Raw genomic sequence first — 25,451 nt, forward strand, 5'->3', positions numbered from 1 at the left:
GACATGGAGTGCAAATCCAATTTATTTTATGTATATTATCCTGCTTGACTCCAGTCAAATTAGCACACTTCACATGACACCACTTTGGACACAAAACAGCATGCAATCCACTTCTTACCTGTAAAATCTCCACAGGCACAACAGGAATCTCTCAGACTCCTGGTTCTGCCAGTCACTGTCGACTCAGCAGTTCCAAGGAGCGAGGAGCTCACGCCGGCAAGTCCTTAAGGTGGCGTCACACTGGACCAAATCTGGCGAGCACGAGCTTTTGCTGGCAGCTTTTGCTGGAGGGATGGCTTGCTCCCGAGCTTTTGCTCATGCGTTTAGCTCGCCGCTTGGACGGGGAGCAGCTCGGCGAGCCGCAAGCAGGCAGTCAAATGAGCTCTTTGGTGCACCGATATGTGAATAATATATATTACCTAGTGTATTGAATCCGTATACCCATGATATTAGAAAACTTATTCACATACTCCTTTTATGTTTGACGGTGTTTGTAATATTTTATAATGTTGAGAAAAGTAGTGTTGGATTTTATTTTGATTTCCAAGACCAAGACCAAGATCGCCTAGGCCAGCTGATATAAACACTCGCCATGGCCACCTCTCCTCGTTCAAAAGTTCACTTGTCCTCCTTCATTGTAGACTCTTTGAGCAAGAGTCAGGGACCATCCCGAATTATGGGACCACAGCCATCCAGATCTCTGTAAGTCTACGCTGAAGAAAGTTATGATGTTATGATGTTATGATGTACACATCATGGGTCTCCCTCCCTTCTCTTCAGCCATGACCGAACCCAGACTCGTCTTTTCTTCTTCTGAGCTCGTTGAATAACAACAAGTAATGCCGTCACAGCTGCACACTTAGCCGTAATGCGAAGCGTAGGTGTAGTAGGCGCCATGGTTGAGGCTTTGTTTACAATGTTGCTCGCCGCTCGCCCCTCGTCGCTCGTCAGTGTGACGACAACAGTGACTTGCTCGCGAGCAAAAGATGCCAGCAGGAGCTCGTGCTCGCCAGATTTGGGTCCAGTGTGACGCCAGCTTTACCCTACCCCTCTGTATGTATTTACCTAGTTACGAGCTTACGCTCGTGTGGTCCCGTCTCCATTTCTGTATTCGTCCAGCTTTTCCTTTAAGTTGTGCACACTCTTCGCCGATACTACATCCTCACTTAGTTTGTTCCAAACCTCTACGTTTCTTTGCGGGAAGCTATATTTCTTTATGTCTCTCAAGCATCTTCCTTTTCTCATTTTTTTACTGTGTCCTCGTGTGTTACTGGCGTTTCTTCCTTCTCTTAGTAGTAACTCCTCATTGTCTACTTCTTCCATTTTAATCAATAATTTATAAATTTGTATTAGGTCTCCCCTTTCTCTTCTTTGTTCCAGTGTTGGTAGGTCCATTTCCTTTAACCTTTCTTCATATGACAATCCCTCCAGTTCTGGAACCATTTTCGTTGTCATCCTTTGTATACTTTCTAGTTTTTTTATATGTTTCTTCTTATGGGGAGACCACACAGTTTCCGCATATTCCAATTTTGGTCTAATTATAGTTGTTATTATATTTTTCATCATATCTTTATCCATGTAGTGGAATGCTAATCCTATATTTCTTACCATTCTATACGTATCACCGAATATCCTATTAACATGACTCTCAGACTGTTGATTATCTTGTATTGTCACTCCCAGATCTCTCTCTCCTTGAATTTTTTGTAATATTTCTCCATCTCTCATTCTATATGTCCATTTTGGTCTCCCTTCACTCTTTCCCATTTCCATTACATGACATTTTCTCACACTGAACTCCATCTCCCATTTCATACTCCAGTCCCAAATCTTATTCAGGTCCTCTTGCAGAATTTCACAGTTTTTACTGATTCTTATATGTCTCAGCAATTTCGCATCGTCTGCAATCAAGCTCATATAACTGCTTACTTTCTCTGGCATATCATTTATATATACTAGGAAAAGTATTGGTGCCAATACCGATCCTTGAGGCACTCCACTATCTACAATTCTCCATTTCGATTTCATGTCCTTTACCACTGTTCTCATCTCTCTTCCCCTTATGTAACTTTCCATCCAGTTATTCATTTTCCCTTTCAATCCTCCTTTATTTTCCAGTTTCCATAGTAGTCTTGTATGTGGAAATTTGTCAAAAGTCTTTTTCAGGTCCAAGTACACGCAATCTACCCATCCGTTCCTCTCCTGTAATATGTCTGTCACTCTTGAGTAAAAGCTCAGTAAGTTTGTTACACATGAGCGGCCTTTTATAAAGCCATACTTTTTTTCTGTAATTATATTATGTTCTTCTAGAAATTTTGTCCATTGTTTTTTTATCACTTTCTCGCATATTTTACAAACTACACTGGTCATTGATACTGGTCTGTAGTTCACAGGTTCTTCCTTCTTCCCGCTCTTATATATATGGACCACCTCAGCCCTCCGCCATTCCTTTGGTAATTTACCAGTTGATATTGATCACTTTATGATATCATATACCGGTCCAACCAGGTGATTTCTGCATTCTTTCAATATAAAACCTGAGACTCCATCCGGTCCTACCGCCTTCCTCTCTTTCAGCTCCTCCATTATTTTATATCTCCTCTTCAGTAACTATGACTTTATCCATATGAACATTTATCTTATATCTTGTGGCTCATTGAATTGTGATTCTTTTGTAAAAACTTGCTGGAACCTCTTATTTAGCAGCTCATTCATGTCTTTAGGATCTTCGATTATGTTATTTTTATCTTTCAGCCTTTCTATTTTTTCCCTTTGTTTGATTTTTTCATTTATGAATCTATAAAACAGTTTAGTTTCTTCCTTGAACTTTTCAACAATATCCTTTCCATATCCTTTCTCTTCTTCTCTCCTTATTTTCACATATTCATTTCTTGCTATCTTAAAATCTTCTTTATTCCTTTGATTCTTATTTCTTTTCAATCTCTTCCACGCTTTCTCTCTTTTTTCCTTTGCATCTGCACATCTTGCATTAAACCAATCCTTCTTTCCCTTTTCTTTGGGTTTACATGATGGGACATATTTCATGACTCCTGTTTCATACGCCTCCATAAAAATATCATACTTTTCCTGCACTTCGCTATTTTTCTTCAACTTTTCCCAGGCTAGCTCTCCATTGTATTTCTTAAGATTTTCCATGTCCACCTTCCTATAGTTTCTCCTGTTTCTTTTATATGATTCGTCCCCCTCAGTGCCTTCCTCCTCTGTTTCCATCTCTATTATCACATGATCACTCTTTCCCAGGGGGCACCCATATCTCAGTTCATTTAACAAATGCATTCCCTTTGTTCACACCAGGTCCAGTCTCGCTGGTTCGTCGTCACTCCTGTATCTTGTATTCTCCGTCACCCACTGCATCATCAAGTTTTCCATAGTCAATCTTAAAAATCTTTATTTTTTGAAGGTCCGTTGCAGCAAACAATAACCATAAGATTTCGAGCACGTTTGCGTGTTTAAATAAGATAATTATGTAAGATATAACGGTATCTGTTACATGCAACTCTACTCCACCCGCTTTCCTACCTTGCATGTTCGTTTGAAATAAAAGGTTACTGTATCCCGCAAGAAAAAGTCGGACTCTTAAATTCGGCGTAAGGTTTCATATTTTTCCACAAGAGACTCCGAGATCCTCACAATGATAGCCCAATTAACACGTGACTTTTGTTGAACAGCTGAACGTTATTTTCATTCTGGTTGTAACGAAATTCCTTTAACAGCTTGATGCAATACACTCATTTTTACAGCACAGAGAGCACCTCATGGGCAACAAAAAGAAAATGTAGAAAAAAAGCCCACTAACTGTTGCTCCCACAAAGCGAAAAGTATAGAGTGGCCAAATGAGAGGTCTATTTCGGATGGAGAGGTGTCTTGATACACTCTTCTTGAAAGGGGTTAAGTCATAGCCAGGAGGAAATACAGACGAAGGAAGGCTGTTCCAGAGTTTACCAGTGAATTGGATGAAAAAATGGAGATGCTGGTTAACTCTTGCATAAGGGGTTTGGACAGTATTGTGATGAGCTTGAGTAGAAAGTCGTGTGCAGCGGGACCGCGGGAGGGGGGGAAGCATGCAGTTAGCAAGTTCAGAAGAGCAGTCGGCATGGAAATATCGCTAGAAAATAGAAAGAGATGCAGCATGGCGGCGGAATTCAAGAGGTAGAGGACTTTCAGTAAGAGGAGGGGAGGTGATGATCGCGTTTCCATCCACAATTCACGTGCTCCTAAAACGAAAGAAAAGGAGCCAGTCCACAAAGTTCGAGCCTTCTGTTCGGGGCCAATGGTAAAGACCGCCACACCCTAAGGAGAGGGACAGGCACCGTGTCCTTGGCTAACATGGTGTCCTACCGTTACATACAGTCATGCTCATCCTGAAACAACCGTCCTCTGCTCTTACCAGGATCTGATAGTTAACTGCTTTTGCGGATCTCATAGTGAGTCATCAATAAGAAAATCTGGCATAATTATGATTATTGAATTTTTGATTTCATCATTTCTTTAATCGTGTTTTTTTCCTGAACTTTTTTTGAGATATTTTGTAATGATTATACTCGTATATAAATCAAAAGTAACATGAGATATATAAGCAATTCTCTCTCTCTCTCTCTCTCTCTCTCTCTCTCTCTCTCTCTCTCTCTCTCTCTCTCTCTCTCTCTCTCTCTCTCTCTCTCTCTCTCTCTCTCTCTCTCTCTCTCTCTCTCTCTCTCTCTCTCGATACAATTCAATTGACACGTGGAGCCACAGGTGTACACAAAGGTGTACACAAAGAGAGGAATGAATGCAATATCCGGGAAATCCTAGCCAGGTGAGAGATTGAAGGAGGGCGTGGCACCAAGACAATAGGTGAGGCGAGACGTGAGAACATTACCCACAAAAAACTTCACATAATGAATGACGAAACAAAAATTGGCTAAGATTTATTCCACTCACCTCAAAAGTTTTGTGGGTCAGTTAACTCCTTGGTTTGTATGTAATTCACCACGGCCTAATCACGAGTTTGACTCGCTTTCGCCAGCGGGTACCCTCCCGACACAAGTAAGTGCATGCTCATTATCGTCGATCTCTGGGTACTGTGAGGACCTCACACATCACACACCCCATCCCCCTTGCTCAAGGGGGGACAGTAACCACTTCTAGTCAACGGAAAGAATCCGGCCTAAGCGGGGCTCGAACCGCCGCCTGTTTGGCCGTGAAGCCTTGCAGCGCGGCGCTCTAACCCATTGAGCTACCGGAGCGGTGTGTGTGTGTGTGTGTGTGTGTGTGTGTGTGTGTGTGTGTGTGTGTGTGTGTGTGTGTGTAAATAAATAAATAGGCAAATAGAAAAATAGAGGTACGTAGTTAGATGAATATATAGATAGACAGATAAATAAAGATATATTACAAACGCACATTTTTAAGGTGATAATATTTTTTTAAATGCAAGCTGCGATGTATATATTACGTAACGTCATTGTTGATAGGTAGAAACATGCAGGCAGGTTGTATTACTATAAAAAAAAACTCTTTCTTCTTATATAAGTTAGTGATGAACACATTTTTTTGAGTTAGTTCAGAAACTGAATACCATCATTGTGTCAAGGATACTAGTTACTTGTTGTTTGGAAACGTGATACGTAGATTTTTTTTTGTAGTTCAGCGATAGAGTTCAGTAACCTTGCAAAACTCCTCTTACTGGAACGAGCTTGTATCTTCTTACAAAATAATACAACGACCCCTTAACAAGGTAGCCGTCCACCCTATAAATATTTCCTCCACTGCTGCACATACTTCTGCTGAAAAGCCTTAATAGACTCCAACATTAAGGTGAATCGGTAGTGGAAAGATAGCCACTGAAACTCTTCTGAGTTTCAGTGGCTCTCTTTCAGTGTCAACTTCCATTCTCCAAAATCTGGTAAAAAAGGAACGATTACCTTACTCCTGTCAGACTGATGTATCGCTCTTCTTAAGGCGCAACATGCTTTCTTTATCTCTGACGTATAGTGGTTTTCTTTCGTAAATAGGAAATTACTTTCTTTCTATTAATTAAGGGTATCTAGGAGTTTCTGCAGTATGATCTTTGTTGAATATTCAGTGGATATTGCCTCCCAAGATTCCAGGAAAAGTTTATCAGTCTGGGAAAGTTATGCACACGACTTTTAAGGTAAGTCTATGTAGTTGTTCCGTGGAGTATTAAATTAGGCATTGAAGGTCTTTAACATTTTAGCATATTTTTACCCTGTGTAGATTCCTTGGGATGGATAGAAAAAAATGTAAGTAATCAGGAAAATCAGAAAAAGATTCGTCGTAGTTTGGTATCGTTTATTCGGTGCGTGAGTATGTACAGCACAATGACTCGGTTAACCCGCTCGTCCCATCAGGTCGAGGCTCACATGTCGTTCCCGCCGCCTACTTCCCGTACCCGTAGCCACCGCCGTAGCCACCGCCGAATCCGCCGCCGAAGCCTCCGAATCCGCCACCATGTCCGTAGCCACCATAGCCTCCTCCATACCCACCACGGCCGCCGCCAAAGCCGCCGCCATAGCCGCCGTAACCGTACCCGTAACCTCTGTACAGGTTGTATACGTTCTGGGAGACTCCTCCAACACCGTAGCCGCCATGGCCATAGCCGCCGCCATGTCCATAACCACCACCGTGTCCGCCAAAGCCGCCACCAAAGCCGCCGCCAAAGCCGCCACCGCCACCATGGCCGTAGCCGCCATATCCAGCCATGGCCACGGCCGCCACAGTAGCCACCACCAGGAGGGCGAGCAGGAACTTCTGCAGGGGAAAGGAAGCTTGACATAGAATCGAGGCAGAAAACTCGAGTACAAAAATTGATGCCAGATATTGAAATGACTACACTAAAGCAAATCCAGACACTAAAAAACAGTTTATACATAAATACTTTCTAATTCACCTTTATCGTACTTAACACTGAACAGTAATGTGTATTGGAACTACTGCTCTAGATGAAAATAGAAAAACGATGTCATGGTATGCTATGTCACGGCACCAAGTCTGATCCTGACACTAAGAGGCCCGAAGACCGGTGTTGTTTTGGAATCTTTCGATATGCGTGCCATAACAACTACCTAAACTTCTTATCAAGCTTGTGGACAACTGCCCAACACAAGCTGGCACCAGCAGCTATCTGCCAGGTGTCACTGCAGCAGAGTTAAGCGTCCAAAGGGGCGTTGTGACTCACCATTGTACTCTGGATGGGTCGGCAGGAGCGAGTGTGGCTGTCAACAACCCGCCACATTTTATATCTACCCAAAACACTCCGGGAGCCACACCCGCAATCATGGCCCCGCCCTTACGTTTCCCCACAACCCCACCACACTTACATCGGCTCCCCCCTCGTGCCTCCTGGGGAATGCCAGCTTCTCACGCAAAGAAAAATAATTAAAATAACAATATTTCAAGCTCTTGGAAGAGAATAAGTACGTGACTCTGACCCGATAGATTGATCATTGGTTCGCGTGACGTAACGCAGCATTGTGTGCATGAGTTAATCACCTTCCTGCCACGCCTTTGTCAGGCACGCCAGCGCGTCGCGGCGCTTGCCTAGCTGCCGAGGAAAGGTATGTCGGGATGTAGGGAAAGCCCAACTTTAAAAGATAGACAGATATGTTATGCATCACAATGAGGTGGACCAAAGACTGTTAATCATGCGACTTCCTGAGAGAAAGTTTCGGGTAAAGCAACAAGCTAATGCCTAATGAATGAAAACTGCTTAGCTTAACAAATTAGTAAAGATATTTAAGCTGTGTATGTGGACCATTCTGTTTTGAAAAGTTTATACATAGTGATATTAAGAAAGGTCAACTGAGCAGTTGAAGGGATTTGTGGTTGTTGATGATGCCCGTTATATAGTTGCATTTATGCCAGAAATATTAAACAAAACATGTTCCTAACATTATCTTTTAACTGTATTTGGTACTGGGAGGGATTTACGTGGTCAATAGGCACTCATTTCTGGGTTCCATTACTCAAATGATAAAAATCTTATTCAGGAAATTCTATACAGCGAGGAATGAAAATTATGAAGAAGCTTAGAAAACTTTGTCAAGAGAGAGCAGGAGAAGAGCATTTGTTGTAAAGGCGAAAGTAACGCGGTGGATTAATATTCTTATATGTGAGTAACTGAAAATTAAAAGAACAAATTGCAAAACACGAGATTTGAAAAGATAGATAATAATATAAAAATAGGATCAAGACTGAAAGAGGCAATAAGTGTCTCATAAAAACGATACAGAATTAAGGAAGCAAATTTAGAAATATTTGTTTCAGTCCTCTATGGTGAAGTTGATGTGTTGGTTTGGTACGATGAGGTGCGGTGTATTGTGGTCTGGTGTAGTATATCGTTCTGTGGTGTGGTGTGGTGTGGTGCCGAGACGTGGTGTGGTGGGTGCAGTGTGATGCGGTGTAGTGGTGTGGTTTGATGGCATGGTTTCGCAAGGTGTGATGTGGTGTGGTGGATGTGGTGTGGTAAAGTGTGGCATGGTATACTGGCTTGGTATGGTGTGGTGTGGCGAGGTGCTATGGGATGTGATGTGATATGGTGTGGTGTGGTGTGAAGCGGTGTGGTGTGGTGTCGTGTAATAATATAAATGAAAATGGGATTTTTTTTTTTTTTTTTTTTTTTACAGCAGAGGAGTCAGTTCAAGGGCATAAAAAAGGTAACAAATGTGAAAAAAAGCCCGCTACTCACTACTCCTAAAAAGAGTTAAGGGAGTGGCCGAAAGATAGGTCAATTTCGGGAGGAGAGATATCCTGATACCCTCCTCTTGAAAGAGTTCAAGTCGTAGGCAGTAGGAAATACAGATGAAGGAAGATTGTTCCAGAGTTTACCAGCGTGAGGGATGAAAGAGTCAAGATGTTGGTTAACTCTTGTGTAAGGGATTTGGACAGTAAAGGGATGAGCTTGAGTAGAAAGTCGTGTGTTGCGTGGCCGCGGGAGGGGGGGAGGCATGCAGTTAGCAAGTTCAGAAGAGCAGTCACCATGAAAATATCGATAGAAGATAAAAAGATAGGCAACATGGCGGCGAAATTTAAGAGGTAGAAGACCATCAGTAAGAGGAGGAGAGCTGATGAGACGAAGGGCCTTAGACTCCACTCTGTCCAAGAGAGCTGTGTGCGTGGAGCCCCCCCACACGTGAGATGCATATTCCATACGAGGGCGGACAAGGCCCCTGTAAATGGCTAGCAACTGTGCGGGGGAGAATAACTGGCGGAGACGGTACAGAACGCCCAGCATCGAGGAAGCTAATTTAGTAAGAGAAGAGACATGAAGTTTCCAGTTAAGATTTTGAGTTAAGGATAGACCGAGGATGTTTAGTGTTGAAGAAGGTGACAGCTGAATGTTGTCAAAGAATACGGGATAGTTGTTTGGAAGATTGTGTCGAGTGGATAGGTGGAGAAACTGTGTTTTTGAGACGTTAAAGAACACCAAGTTCTTGCCCCAGTGGGAAATAATAGTAAGGTCTGATGCTAAGCGTTCTGCCGCCTCTATCCTGGAATCATTTAGTTCCTGTTGGGTGGGTCTTCTATTAAAAGAAGTTGAGTAATGCTGAGTAGAGTCATCGGCGTAAAAATGGATAGGACAGTTCGTTTTGGAAAGATCATCAATGAACAACAGAAAGATAGTGGGAAATAGGACAGAACTCTGTGGAACACCACTATTAATAGGTTTAGGGGAAGAACAGTGACCGTCTACCACAGCAAAAATAGAACGGTCAGAGAGAAGGATAGAAACCGTAGGAGGGTAGTTTGGAAAGCAAAGATTTGTGCCAGACCCTATCAAAGGCTTTTGATATGTCCAGCGCAATAGCAAAGGTTTCACCTAAACGGCTAAGAGAGGATGACCAAGAGTTAGTTATGAAGGCAAGGAGATCACCAGTAGAACGTCCCTTGCGGAGCCCATACTGGCGATCAGATTAAAGGTCAGAAGTGGAAAGGTGCTTTTGAATCTTCCGGTTAAGGATTGATTTAAAAGCTTCAGATTGACATGAAAGCAAAGCTATAGGACGGTAGTTTGAGGGATTGGAACGGTCACCCTTCTTAGGCACAGGCTGTATGAAGGCATACTTCCAGCAGGAAGGAAAGGTAGATGTTGACAGGCAGAGGCGAAAAAGTTTGACCAGGCAGGGTGTCAGCACGGAAGCACAGTTTTTAAGGACAATAGGAGGCACTCCATCAGGTCCATAAGCCTTCTGAGAGTTGAGGCCAGAGAGGGCATAGAAAACATCATTAGGAAGAATCTTAATTATAGGCATAAAGAAGTCAGAGGGGGGATGAGTAGGAGGAATATGCCCAGAATCGTCCAGGGTGGAGTTCTTACAGAAAGTTTGAGAGAAGAGTTCAGCCTTAGAGACAGATGAGACGGCAGTGCTACCGTCAGAGTTAAGGAGAGGAGGGAAAGAGGAAGAAGTGGAATTGGAGGAGATATTTTTGGCTAGATGCCAAAAGTCACGGGAAGAATTAGGGAAAGCAAGGTTTTGGCATTTTCTATTAATGAAGGAGTTTTTGGTTAGTCGGAGAATAGATTTGGCACGATTCCGGGCAGAAATGTAAAGATTATGGTTAGCGGGAGTTCGAAGGCTCTGGTACCTTTTGTGAGCTGCCTCTCTATCTTTGACAGCATGAGAACAAGCGTGATTAAACCAAGGTTTTTTAGCATGAGGAGTAGAGAAAGTACGTGGAATGTATGCCTCCATTCCAGAGACAATCACCTCTGTGGTGCGCTGGGCACACACAGAGGGGGTCTCTATCCTGGAAGCAGTAATCGGAAATCGGAAAAATACATCCTCAGATCGTCCCATCGAGCTGAAGCAAAATGCCAGAAGCATCGCCTCTTCGGTGGGTCTAGAGGGTGTACAGGAGCGATAGGAGAAGATACAAAAATATGGTTGTGATCGGAGGAGCCCAACGGAGAGAGCAGTTTGACAGAGTAAGCAGAAGGATTAGAGGCAGGGAAGAGGTCCAGTGTGTTGGGCCGGTCTCCAAGACGGTCGGGAATACGTGTAGGGTGCTGAACCAACTGCTCTAGGTTATTGAGGAGAGCAAAGTTGTAGGCTTGCTCACCAGGCTGGTCAGTGAAAGAGGATGAAAGCCAAAGCTGGTGGTGAACATTGAAATCTCCCAAGATGGAGATTTCAGCGAAGGGAGAATGGGTAAAGATGTGCTCCACTTTAGAGTTCAAGTAGTCAAAGAATTTTACATAGTTAGTAGAGTTAGGTGATAGATAAACAGCACATATGTATTTAGTAGTAGAATGACAATGAAGTCTTAGCCAGATGGTGGAAAATTCAGAAGAGTCAAGGTCGTGGGCATGAGAACAAGTGATTTTGAATTTTGGGAAAAAGTGTGTGTTGTGTGAATGTAGTGTGGTGTGGATAGAAGAGGAGTAAATGGAACCCACCATATTATCTTAGTTGTCTTGAAAGCAAATTTAGGACTCTATATTTCGGCGATCTGGTGTTCTGTGATGGATCGTAGTGTGTTAGGTCATGGCCCACGGGAGATAAGGCCTGGGCGACACTCTGTGACGTCAGCAAGTTTAGGTGGACGCGCTCTCTGCTCACCGCTGTGTATGGGTTGATACTTCTTATTCTGACGTCTAGGTGTCCGACTACACACTAACTTACCTGTGATGCCATTAAGGCTTATAATTCTACCCTTGTTACTACTGCTCCACATATTCTTATGTTGTACTCTCCGCTCATGAAAACAGGACGATGTCTTAATGTTTCTTTTCAAGAAAACTCTATTGGTAAACCAATTCTTGCCTATGTCTTTGTTGAATCTGAATCTATCCAACTTAAAACCATTGGTGCGTGTCCTACCTGGCCCGTGTAACAACCGAAACCCTATTAATATCCCTTTATTAAATCCCCTCATCCATTTATAATCTTTGATCAAGTCTCCTCGTAACCATATATATATATATATATATATATATATATATATATATATATATATATATATATATATATATATATATATATATATATATATATATATATATATATATGTAGTCTATTAATATGTCTGAGTTCTCTCTCTCTCTCTCTCTCTCTCTCTCTCTCTCTCTCTCTCTCTCTCTCTCTCTCTCTCTCTCTCTCTCTCTCTCTCTCTCTCTCTCTATATGGTTGGAGTAAAAAGAAAGTGAGAAAGACTCACCCTGCGATACGTGTTCTGTGTGTAGCCGTTTCGCGCGCAGCCGTTTCCTTTGGAGAAGGAAAAGACGTGCACTTTTGGCCTGGATTTGTTGTTTCCATTGCAGTTCGTGTAAGGCATTACTAACACTCATTAAAAGCAAGAATGAAGCACTAGTAGACACTGTTTGACGGGAAAATATGCTTGGAGATTAGTGACACCGACCTGACCTGAGACAAAACTAATGATTCCTTGCAGGACGAGCCCTAATAAGGATGACGAAGTCAGGTCAGCCCCCCCATCGCCCAGGCCTCCCCCACTCGATGGTCCTGGTTTGATTGTCATGGTTAAATGCGGTGTATATGGCATAGCGTTTCTGCTTAGGGGTTGTTGATTAGAATGTCCTTACTGGCGTTACGAAGCACAACTCCAAGAGTCAAAACGAGGGACACGAGAACGGTGTTATCCAGTGGTGACACCGTGGAGGTATAAACCGTTCCAGACAGCATCGATTTACATATGTGAGCCGAGTATCTCGGATGCGGAACCTCTTCGGGGCAACCGTCTCTCACGCCCGGATATGAACTATGTATTTATTCAGTATTTATTTGTATAGTACAGTTTGTATATCTTATATTACTATATGCTTATTTTTTATATATTATACTCTTAGATAAAATTGTTCTCGCCCTTTAAATAGCCAGCACGCGGTAGACCATTTTTTTATAAGCATTCCATGTATACCTATATGTTTAACAAAATGAATACATAAAAAACTTATGGGGTAAAATAAAAAGAAGAAAAAGAAGATGAAGTAGAAGAAAAAAAATAGAAGAAGACGAAGAAGCTAAGGATGATGAAGAAGAAGAAGAAGAAGAAGAAGAAGAAGAAGAAGAAGAAGAAAAAGAAGAAGAGAAGAAGAAAAAAGTAATAATAATAAGAAAAAGAAGAAGATGAATAGGAAAAAGAAAAGAAAAAGAAAAGGAAAGCAATAATAATAATAATAATAATAATAATAATAATAATAATAATAATAATAAGAAGAAGAAGAAGAAGAAGAAGAAGGAAAAGAAGAAGAAAAAGAAAAAGAAGAAGAAAAAGAAAAAGAAGAAGAAAAAGAAGAAGAAGAAGAAAAAGAAAAAGAAAAAGAGGAAGAAGAAGAAAAAGAAGAAGAAGAAGCAGAAGGAGAATAAGAATAATATTTTTGTTATTATTATCATTATTATTATTATTATTATCATTATTATTATTATTATTATTATTATTATTATTATTATTATTATTATTATTATTATTATTATTATTTATTTATTTTCTTTTTTTACAGTAAAGGAAGCAGTCCAAGGGCAAAAATAAAGAAACAATAATGAAAAATAAGCCCGCTTATCAATGCTCCTTTCAGGAGAGAGAGGTGTCCTGATACTCTCCTCTTGAAAGAGTTCAAGTCGTAGGCAGGAAGAAATACAGATGAAGGAAGATTATTCCAGAGTTTACTAACGTGAGGGATTTGTTTTCTTGATAACATCATTTTGATACTGTAAGGGGGGTAAGTTTACTGATGTTTTGTTGGTGAACAACATATAATATGTTTTACTTAAATTAACAGTTAATCTGTTATTTACACACCAGTCATGGAAAATTTTGAGGCTCTGTTAATAATATCAGTTGGGTCTTTACCAGTAATATATAAAGTGGAGTCGTCAGCAAAAAGTATTGCATTAAAATTCAGGAATATTTGAGCTAGATCATTAATGTAAAGAATAAATAGTATCAGGCCAAGAACACTCCCTTGAGGGACGCCGTATTTGATAAGTTTTGGTGTGGATGAATAGTTTTGAATTTTGACAGATTGAGTTCTGTTTGTTAGATAATCATTAAACCAGCCATGTGTAATAACCCGTATCCCGTAATATTATTTTTTTTAAATAAAATATCATGTCTTACTGTATCGAAAGCTTTTGTGAAGTCAATAAAAACGCTAAGTAATGAAAGTTTAGAATCCAAAGTAGAATAGATTTGTTCAGTGAAGGAACTCAAAGCACTGAAAGTGCTGAGGCCTTGTCGGAAGCCAAACTGTTCTGGGTTCAATATTGATTTAGCTTCAAGAAATTATATCAAAAACTTGTTCATTATTTTTTCAAAAATTTTGGTGTAAACATTTAGCAGAGATATTGGCCTATAATTTCCTAAAATATCCTTCTGACCTTTTTTTGTAAATGGGTATAACAGTGGCATGTTTCAGGCATTGTGGAAATTTACCAATGGCAACAGATTGGTTAAACAGCATAGATAATGGTATGGCTATTATATGTTTATTTGATTTAATAAGAGATATTGAGATCTCATGTGTATTGTCTTTCTTATTTTGCAAGGAATTAATTATGGTAATTACATCTTGTGGGTATATTGTGGAAACTGCCATGGATGTTGGGTAGTCACCTCGAAGAAACTTTAACGGGTTCTCACAAGATGGTGGGATACTTTGATCCAAGTTAGGGGCAGCATTAATATAATAATCATTAAATGCTTCGGTTATTTCTAAAGGATTCTTTAAGATTCTGTTGTTATGGGATATATGGTTTAGGTAACTCTTTTTGTGGGAGACAGGACAGAGCCCTGCGGGACATCACTGTTGATAGGTTTAGGGGAAGAACAGTGACCGTCTACCACAGCAGAGATAGAACGGCCGGAAAGGAAACTGGAGATAAAGGTACAGAGAGAAAGATAGAATCCGGAGGAGGGTAGTTTAAAAAGCAAAGAGTTGAGCCAGACTCTAACGAAAGCTTTCGAGACATCTAGCGCAACTGAGTAAGTTTCACCGGAACAGCTAAAAGAGGATGACAAGGAATCAGTTAAGAACACAAGAAGATCGCCAGTAGAACGTCCCATGCGGATATTATTATTATTGTTATTATTATTATTATTATTATTATTATTATTATTATTATTAGTAGTAGTAGTAGTAGTAGTAGTAGTAGTAGTAGTATCATTATCATTATTATCATTATCATTGTTATTATTATTATATATTTTTATAATTATTGTTATTTTGTATTATGATTATCATTATTAATAGTAATAATGATAATAATAATAATAATAATAATAATAATAATAATAATAATAATAATAATAATAATAATAATAATAATAAGAAGAAGAAGAAGAAGAAGAAGAAGAAGAAATATGTCAGTGATAATAATAATAAAAATTATAATAATGATGATAAATAATAATAATAATAATAATAATAATAATAATAATAATGTGTGTGTGTGTGTGTGTAATAATAATAATGTGTGTGTGTGTGTGTAATAATAATAATAAAAATAATAATAATAATAATAATAATAATAATAATAATAATAATAATAAATAATAATAATAATAATAATAATAATAATAATAATAATAATAATAATAATAATAATAATAATAATAATAATAATAATAATAATAATAATAATAATAATAATAATAATAATAATAATAATAATAATAATAATAATAATGACAATAATAATAATAATAATAATAATAATAATAATAATAATAATAATAATAATAATAATGTATTAATAATATATTAATAACAGTAATAATGATAATAAAAATATATAATGTTAATAATAATAATAATCATGATAATCACAATAATAAAAATAATGCCAATAAAAAATAATGGCAATATTTATAATACACAAGAATATAAACATAATAACATAAGAACGTAAAGAGTCTGCAAGAGGCCGGTTGGCCAATACAAGGCAGCTCCTGTAAGCTTAAGCTTAAGAAGAAGAAGAAGAAGAAGAAGAAGAAGAAGAAGAACAGCAGCAGCAACAACAGCTTCAAAAACATCAACAACTACGACAATACAAATGATACTTTTATAGATATTATAAGTTATAACATTATACATGATAAGAGTATTGTTGCTAATAGAGGAGGTAGATAGCCAGACAGATAAACAAGTAAGCAGGCAAAGAGGGAAATAGACAGAAAGACATACAGGCAGAACACTAGAGGGGCAAACATAGAGACAAACAGTCTGACAGCGAGACAGACAGACAAAAACATAGAGAAAGATAGACAAAGACAGAGTGGCAGACTGAAAGGTAGACCTAGACTGACAGACAGAGATAGGTAAATAGACAGAGAGACGGAGATAGACTGACAGAAACTAACAGACAGACGGACAAAAAACAGAGACACAGGAAAACAGATAGACAGACAGACAGACAGATTGACAGACAGATAGGCAGATAGACAGACAGACAGACTGACTGACTGACATACAGACAGACAAACAGGCTGATGGACAGGCAGGCAGACACACACACACACACACACACACACACACACACACACACACACAGAGAGAGAGAGAGAGAGAGAGAGAGAGACGGACAAAGAAAGAGTGAAATACAGACCGACAAAAAGACAGATGTATAGATGGACAGAATAATAAAAAGACAATGAATAAGAAATACAGACTGACAGGCAGACACAGATAGACAGAAAGACAGACAGACAGAGATAGACAGAGAGAAAAAGAGGTAGACGGAGAAAAAGACAGACGAACAGAGAGAAAGATGAAAAAAGAGACGGACAGGCAGGGAGAAAGATATGAGTTGAAACAAGGCTGTGTCTGTCTCTGAACTTTTAACAAACACTTCAATATATGCAACTTGATTTTCTTCGAGTGAAAGTTTCTTTATGACTTCAACATATAATTCCACAAGATATTCTGCCACGAAGACAATAATTTTTTTTTTTCCCTTTTTATTAACGTTGAGATTAGTGTGTAATCCTTTACTATTGTTTACGGAAGACAAACCTTCAGTTTCTTCTTAAAATCGACAACACTTTGTCTCCATTTCCTGTTATCTTAATTTATTGCAATTCCCTTACCTTTTCCATCGCTTCCTGTTCCTCTGCCTACCTCTCTTAATCTGTCCCTTCTTCGGTCCATTTATTCCCTCTGTCTCATATCTGTTAAAACGGGAAAAAAGAGAAACTCTACTGACCCATTCCTTGACCTCTGAAGGAAAGCGTTATTTTCCTCTAAACAAGACGCTATGCGTGTCAGCAGGGTCACTAGAAAGTTCTCCACTTTTTGGTTTTCTTTTTCCGTATGTAAGTGGTTGTTGGGAAACAACCAGCGGAGAAAATATATTTAGAAAATATGAATTCACATTTGCTGATGTAGTATGAAAAATACCAAGGTGTGAGCACGCAGATTACAATTTATAATATTGTTCTTTCTTAGTACTTCTTTCTCTTTTGCTTGCTGGCCGTTTTAGTCTAATATTATTTTTTTGTATTTCTTGACTTTCACTTATTATATTTCTTGGTATTTTCCCGTCGTCTAACTCAGTCAGGTTGCTACTAGGTTGTTTATTTTTATATATTATCTCCATAACTTCTGCGTGTTAGTTTCCTCAGTTCTCTGAAAATCTATTTTGGTACTATTTATCAAACTTTATCTTCGACGCCCTCACGGGAACTTCCCTCCAAGGGGTGCCCACGGCAAAAGTGTCTCTATTTCTCCCTGTTGTGGCACTCCCTTTCAGCACACTCTGTCCTGCAACTTCCAACTCTCTCGCTCCACCTATTGATTCACTTCACAGGTGGTATTCCCCTGACACCCCCTTCCTCATCCTTCCCTCAAACACTCTCTTCACAAATCCATTCTTCCCCGTTCTCATCACGTGTCCAAACCATCTCAGCGGTGTCCAAACCATCTCAGCGCACCACGCTTCACCCATTCGACCACTCCACAATAAGAACATAAGGAGTCTGCAAGAGGCCGCTTGGCCTATACAAGGCAGCTCCTGTAAGTCTGACCCCACCTAACCTCACTCTCCATGAATTTATCCAACCTCTTCTAGAACGTATCTATTGTATTGGCACCCATGACGTGACTGTCAAGCCTGTTCCACTCATCCACCACTCTATTGGTAAACCAATCCTTGCCTATGTCTTTGTTTAATCTGAATTTATCTAGCTTAAAACCGTTGCTACGTGTCCTGCCTGGCTCTTTTACAATCAAAACCCTATTAACATCCCCTTTATCAAAGCCCTTCATCCATTTATATACCTCGATCAAGTCTCCTCGTTACCTTCGCCTTTTTAGAGAGTGAAGATTTAGATACTTCAGTCTATTTTTATAAGGCAAGTTTCTCACCCCTTGAATCATTTTTGTCATCCTCCTCTGTACAGATTCTAACATCTCGATATCCATTATATAGTAGGGTGACCAGAACTGGACCGCATAATCGAGATAGGGTCTAACTAATGCTAAGTAAAGTTTGAGGATGACTTCAGCGCTCCTGTTGCTTACGCTCCTCGAGATGTAACCCAGTACCCTGTTTGTACGATTATTAGCTAGAATTCATTGAGCTCTAGGACGGAGATCAGCGCTCACTAAGACTCTTAAGTCTCTCTCACACCCAGACCTGCTGAACGGAGTGTCGTTTAAGGAGTAATTGTGTGAGGGGTTATTCCTACTTACACTCAGAATACTACACCTCCCAACATTGAATTCCATCTGCGACATCCCCGCATAAATCAAATAGTCTGTCAAGCTCATCCTGGAGAACGCTAGCGTCCTGGTCTGATTGGATTACTCTACAAATCATGGTATCATCTGCGAACTTACTGACATCACTACTAATTCCTGAGTCCAAATCATTCATGTAAATGATAAAAAGCCGTGGACCCAGCACCGGCCCCTGTGGGACTCCATTTGTAACACAGTCCCATTCAGATATTTTTTACCATTGATTTGCACTCTGCTTCCTACCTCTAAGCCACGCCCTGATCCTGTTCAAGACTTTCCCATCTACGTCGGGAGCCTGTAATTTTAATAATAGCCGCTGATGAGGGACTTTGTCGAACGCTTTACTTTAATCTAGATATAGTATGTCATAGTTTTGATTCCTGTCAACCGCCTCGATTACTTTAGTGTAGAAGGACAACAGGTTAGTAAGACAAGACCTACCCTTCGCTGTGAGTCATGATTAAACTATGCTTCTCTAAATGGTCCCGAATGCTCCTGGCTATAATTGACCCCAACATCTGGCCTACAACTGATGTTAAAGGGACCGACCGGGCGAAAAACGAAGAAACTCGGTCAAAAATGAAAAACTGAGAAAAAAAATCCTCAGCAGCGTATGCCCTTTGAGAATCTAATTACGAAGTTTTTCATTGAAATTCGCATTACTTTTTTCCATGGGCGTATAATGGACCCCCAACGCATCAAAGTGATGCGTTCGGGGCTCACTCAAAACACGAATGAAAGCTTCCATTCAAATATTTGTGAAAGATGTCAAAAAGTCAAGTTTGCAGGAGCATCAGGAGTCCAGGTTGATTTCCAAATCACCATCCTTCACTATAATTTTGGATACAACAAAGTACATTTCTTGCAGCATCTTGGAATAAAATCAACAGCCCTCGACTACTCACTCTAAGTTTAAGAAAATTATACTAAAAGGAAAAGTACCCCGCCTCGAACTGAGGGGTGGGGTGGGGTGGGGGGTGGGGGGGGGGGGGCAGGAGCCTTACAGTCATATTTTATGCCTGGACATCAAAATATATGACTGAACATGAAGATACGTATATCTATTTATATATCATTACAAATAAATGAAAGGATAAATGCCATGATATCACTACGCTCTGTTTACATGTTACGCATTCAAAACTTTACCTGGCCGTATCTCAAAATGTAAGTTCTGTACTTACCTTTGCACTTCAATTTCTCCATCATTTTTCAACCGATTTCTATGAAACCAACACCAAAACTATGTCTAGACTAGACCTCGGAGTCCCCGCCTTGGGGGGGAACCATAAATTCCCCCAGGGAGGACTTCCCTTCTGGCTGGCGACTTGAGAGGTGTCCTGATGACTGCTCGAACCTCCTCCTTATCAATTTCTGCAACATTCGCGGTCTTCGTTCTAATTTTCATTCTGTGGAACACCATCTCTCCTCCTCTAAACCTCATCTTCTCTTCCTCACCGAAACACAGGTTTCTGGCTACTGACAGCAACCTCTACTCTGTTCCCTCCTACTATCTCTATCCTAAATTTCAATCCAAAGCTGGATGTTGCGTCTACGTGCGCAACGACATCACTTGCTCTCGTGCCCACGACCTTGACTCTTCTGAATTTTCTACCATCTGGCTAAGACTTCATTGTCATTCTATTACTAAATACATCTGTGCTGTTTATCTCTCACCAAACTCTACTAACTATGTAAAATTCTTTGACTATTTGAACTCTAAAGTGGAGCACATCTTTACTCAGTCTCCCTTCGCTGAAATCTCCATCTTAGGAGATTTCAATGTTCACCACCAGCTTTGGTTTTCATCCTCTTTCACTGACCAGCCTGGTGAACAAGCCTACAACTTTGGTGGAATTTCGGCAATTTTGGTGAAAAATATCTAAATTTTCAAACTTCGTGTATGGCGTCGTCACTCTTCACCGAACCGGGGTGATTGGTTGCCAGGCGCATAACGCCGCGTAAAGCGGATTTAAATGGCTGGATATTTAAATGCCTTCGCTGCGGACACACCCTCTTATCCACCAAGCTTTGTTTTCCTTGTATTTCTTTCGTTTTTTCTGCTTTTTTTCGGATTTTTTTTCTGACTGATAGCGGTGTACGATACTTTGGGTCTGTCTGGTGAGGAGTGCCCGGTGGCGTAGCCGCCCCCGCGTGGCCTTGGGCTCAGTGCGTGAAATAAGACGGGGAAGGATGTACGTACTCTTGTCACGTCATTCTCTCTTCCATGGTGATGACTTTTGTGCGCTTGTTTTGTCGTACCGACTATAGTAAGTGACAATGCCACGTACGAGTGCAAAAAGAAAGTCGAAAAGTGAAGCAGGCCGCCAGAATATATTGGAAAGGTGGAAGAAATGTGACGATACGCATCAGCCACCCTCCCAGGAGGGTGTCAAAGAGTTCACAGTAGGGATGGGCAAGTACCGTTAATTTGAGTACCGGTAGTACCGGTACCGAAAACTCAAGTACCGTTAGTACCGGTACCAGTACCGGTACCCAAAGGAGTTTTTTTTTTCTTAATGACTTCTGATGAAATTCCCAAACAAATTTCCTGTAAAGAAAACCCTCTCTCTTCCTTCAACTTAATATCAACTAGAGTAGAAATGCAACGTTTAGGAGCCTTCTGATTAATGTAAAATCACTTAGGTTTAAGGACAGATCACCTAGTCTGTACCATGGGGTCTGTGTGGTCTAATTTTCTATGTAAATCTATGTAAATCTCTCTCTCTCTCTCTCTCTCTCTCTCTCTCTCTCTCTCTCTCTCTCTCTCTCTCTCTCTGAATGAAGTGAATATTTATTTTTTCGAAAAAAAATAGCATGTATAGTTATTATGGATGTACTCGATCATAGTCTAATAACAATAAAAATATTTATTAGCAACCTAAAAAAGAAAAAGAATCGGACATGAAGAATTATCCAGTAACTCCAATAAATAAATCAAATAATGGAAACGGGAGCTGTGATGGAAACGGAAAGCAGGACAAAATGGTGGGAACTTGGGGAGACGGTCAGCGGGGCAGTGACTCAGCGTCTACACACAGGGCCCATACCGCATGGAGGCGGGCGAGCACCGAGTGATCATTAAGCTTCCCGGAACCCAAGTGATCATGATGCTTCGCCGGTACCAGTACTGATAGCAGTTATCGATACCAGGGTATCGATAACTGCTATCGGTACTGGTACCGCAACATCATGATGCTTCGCGGTACCAGTACCGATAGCAGTTATCGATACCAGGTACCGGTACTGGTATCGATAACTGCTATCGGTACTGATACGGCGAAGCATCATTATCACTTGGTTGCGGGTAAGCTTAATGATCACTCGCCGGTACTGGTATCGATAACTGCTATCGGTACTGGTACCGCGAAGCATCATGATCACTTGGGTTCCGGGAAGCTTAATGATCACTCGGCACTGCGCATTGCCGTTAGGATCTTAGTGACGCTCGGTGCTCGCCCGCCTCCATGTGGTATGAGCCCTGTGTGTAGACGCTGAGTCACTGCCCCGCTGACCGTCTCCCCAAGTTCCCACCAGTTTGTCCTGCTTTCCGTTTCCATCACAGCTCCCGGTTCCATTATTTTATTTATTTATTGAGTTACTGGATATCCACTCACTAAGTGGTGATTCTCTCTCTCTCTCTCTCTCTCTCTCTCTCTCTCTCTCTCTCTCTCTCTCTCTCTCTCTCTCTCTCTCTCTCTCTCTCTCTCTCGCCTGCTACACCTCCAATATTTAATCATCTTATATAATTCATCATGCAATTCTTTATAGCCAGAAACTCTCGCCAAGGGATTCAAACTTTTTTCGTTAATGCTTTATTGGATAAATATGATTCTCTCTCTCTCTCTCTCTCTCTCTCTCTCTCTCTCTCTCTCTCTCTCTCTCTCTCTCTCTCTCTCTCTCTCTCTCTCTCTAAAAGTTAACGAGTCATACGAATTTAACAGTGGCAAGTAAAAAGAAAACGAAGTCTTGGGTTAAATGTTAGTGAGTCCCACGAGTCTTTAGAAAACGCTAATATATATTGTTATTGTTATTAGACTATGATCGAGTACCCACTATCCATATCACCGAGATATCCACTTACTAAGTGGTGATCTCTCTCTCTCTCTCTCTGAATGAAGTGAATATTTATTTTTTCGAAAAAAAAATAGCATGTATAGTTATTATGGATGTACTCGATCATAGTCTAATAACAAAAACAATATTTATTAGCAACCTAAAAAAAAAAATCGGACATGAAGAATTATCAATAAATCCAATAAATAAATCCGAGCAACTGGTACCGGTACCGAGCAATCTGGTACCGGTACCGTACCGTTTAGCTGGTACCGTTAGTACCGGTACTGGTACCGGTACCTGCCCACCCCTAGTTCACAGCAATACGCCACGGAAAGCAGTAAAGAAGTCAAAGAAGAAAAGCAAGACAACACCTGGCCCTGATTACCAGCCTGGTAATTTCTAAACAAACTGTCCTGGCAACAATGAGGTGGGGTGGGCTCCACTGAGACCCAGTGAATATGTTATTTTCATTTTAGATATAGATAATATATAAAAAATAAGTTATATAATCTAATGTGATTATAACAGGGGACCAGGAGCCTTGGTTTCTTTAGAGGTCTACCAGGCAAGGGAGAATTCACCTTCCGTAGGGGCTATACAGGTGACATAAACGTGATGTAAACATGGCCTGAACTACCTAAACAACCACTACCAACCTTCCAGGAATGACCGAAGAGTTATATAAGTAAATATTTGGATTTGGTGCATGTTGGAGTGATTTTTATAAGGTATTGAAGATGTTCACACAAAAATGCGTTTTTCTCAAAACTTTTTTTTTGGCGCACATGATGTTGAATAACTGTTAGAAATTCAAGTATCAAAATGATCACCACCCTCGTCTTTAGTAAACGTACTATTATCACGCATTAATTTCCTCAAATAAATTTATGACAAATTTGTAAAACTCGACTTTTTGACGAAATAAAAGGTAACATTTTGCGGTGTAATAAATTAGTTGTAACTTCAGCAAGGTGTACCAAAATAGTAACATGAGTATTTTTTTGTGTATATTATCTGTGATCAAAAGGAAATTGCCATACTATTCATAGTTTTGAAGTTATTACGTGATTTTGAATGTCTTTCGTCATCGCCAAATATAACGCACTGCACAAAAACTACGGCAGCTTTCTTTACCATATTACTGGTATAGAAGCACTGCATATTAATACACATTGTGTAAAACTATTATTCACCTAGGTGAGAAAATAAAGGTAGGAGGACCCAAAAACCGATATCAGTGCCAAGCGGCCAAATTTCCACCTTCGCGGAAATCTCCATCTTAGGAGATTTCAATGTTCACCACCAGCTTTGGCTTTCATCCTCTTTCACTGACCAGCCTGGTGAACAAGCCTACAACTTTTGCTTTCCTCAACGACCTAGAGCAATTGGTTCAGCACCCTACACGTATTCCCGACCGTCTTGCAGACAGGCCCAACATTCTAGACCTCTTTCTTACCTCTAATCCTTCTGGTTACTCTGTCAAACTTTTCTCTTCGTTGGGCTCCTCCGATCATAGCTTTATTTCTGTATCCTGTCCTATCGCTCCTGTACATTCTCTGGACCCATCGAAGAGGCGATGCTTCTGGCATTTTGCTTCAGCTCGGTGGGACGACCTGAGGATGTACTTTTCCGATTTCCCGTGGAATGATTACTGCGTCCAGGAGAAAGACCCCTCTTTGTGTGCCCAGCGCATCACAGAGGTGATTGTCTCTGGAATGGAGGCATACATTCCACGTTCTTTCTCTACTCCTCATGCTAAAAAGCCTTGGTTTAATCATGCTTGTTCTCGTGCTATTAAAGATAGAGAAGCAGCTCACAAAAGGTTCCAGAGCCTTCGAACACCCGCTAACTTTGACCTTTACATTTCAGCCCGGAATCGTGCCAAATCTATTCTCCGACTTACAAAAACTTCTTTTATCAACAGAAAATGTCAACATCTTGCTTCTTCTAATTCTTCCCGTGACTTCTAGCATCTAGCCAAAAATATATCCTCCAATTTCACTTCTTCCTCTTTCCCTCCCCTCTAAGGGGGAAGTCTGGGGGTATTTTTGGCGGAATATTTTTCAAATCCACGAAATTTGTTTTCTTCGCTTATCATGTCGGGGATACCATGAAGTATCGCGTGGTGAAGTTTGTTTTTTAAAATTTAAATCCCCGCGCCTTGAGGCGGGCATTTAAACAGCTGGTAGTGTTGCCACATAGCATGCTTCACGTGCCACCACATGCGCTATGAATATTTGCCTATATATGTGTAAAATCGCCACCATAAAAAACATTTTTGGAGGTAAATTTTGTCACTTGACACTCTGGTGGTGTGTTGTTGGCGCGACGTCAGCCGGGGAGGGTCTGTCTGCCTCACAAGCGGTAGTGTACCTCAGCCAGTCATAGGAGGAAGTGAAACATCTATACAGGAAACTATGAGGTGGTTGGATAAAGAAAGAGTTCAGCATGCAACACCAAAAGTGAAAAGGAGAAAAACAGAAGAAAAGGACGACTCATATCAACCTGGGGAGTTCTGAGATAAAATCTGGCGACAATGAGGAAGGTGGTGCCTTCTGAAACCCTCACCTTTGAGTGAATAATTCCTTTTTTTTAAAAGGGGGGACCAGATACCATATCTAATCCAGGAAGAAGACAGAATGTGCTACATTCTGTGAAGTTTTCATGCCAATCAAAGCAC

General features: G+C 40.4%; 1 protein-coding gene across 1 annotated transcript; it reads right to left on the reverse strand.

Annotated features, from left to right (window-relative positions):
• Positions 1-6,294: 6,294 nt before the first annotated feature.
• LOC127008006 (uncharacterized) lies at positions 6,295-7,291 on the reverse strand. Its single transcript, XM_050879546.1, has 2 exons — positions 7,196-7,291; positions 6,295-6,768 (listed from the first exon to the last, which is right to left on the reverse strand). Exons 1-2 carry the CDS (start codon positions 7,250-7,252, stop codon positions 6,397-6,399), a joined length of 429 nt encoding a protein of 142 aa, XP_050735503.1. The 5' UTR covers positions 7,253-7,291; the 3' UTR covers positions 6,295-6,396.
• Between the last annotated feature and the right edge of the window lie 18,160 nt (positions 7,292-25,451).

This window comes from Eriocheir sinensis, chromosome 36, assembly GCF_024679095.1.
Source record: "Eriocheir sinensis breed Jianghai 21 chromosome 36, ASM2467909v1, whole genome shotgun sequence".
Lineage (NCBI taxonomy): Eukaryota > Metazoa > Arthropoda > Malacostraca > Decapoda > Varunidae > Eriocheir > Eriocheir sinensis.

Bases quoted from the DNA above. Each gene is read 5' to 3' on its own strand.
- LOC127008006 (XM_050879546.1), bottom strand. From the start codon at position 7,252: ATGTGGCGGGTTGTTGACAGCCACACTCGCTCCTGCCGACCCATCCAG. The intron at 6,769-7,195 runs GTGAGTCACAAC...TTTCCCCTGCAG, and splicing joins GACCCATCCAGAGTACAATG to AAGTTCCTGCTCGCCCTCCT.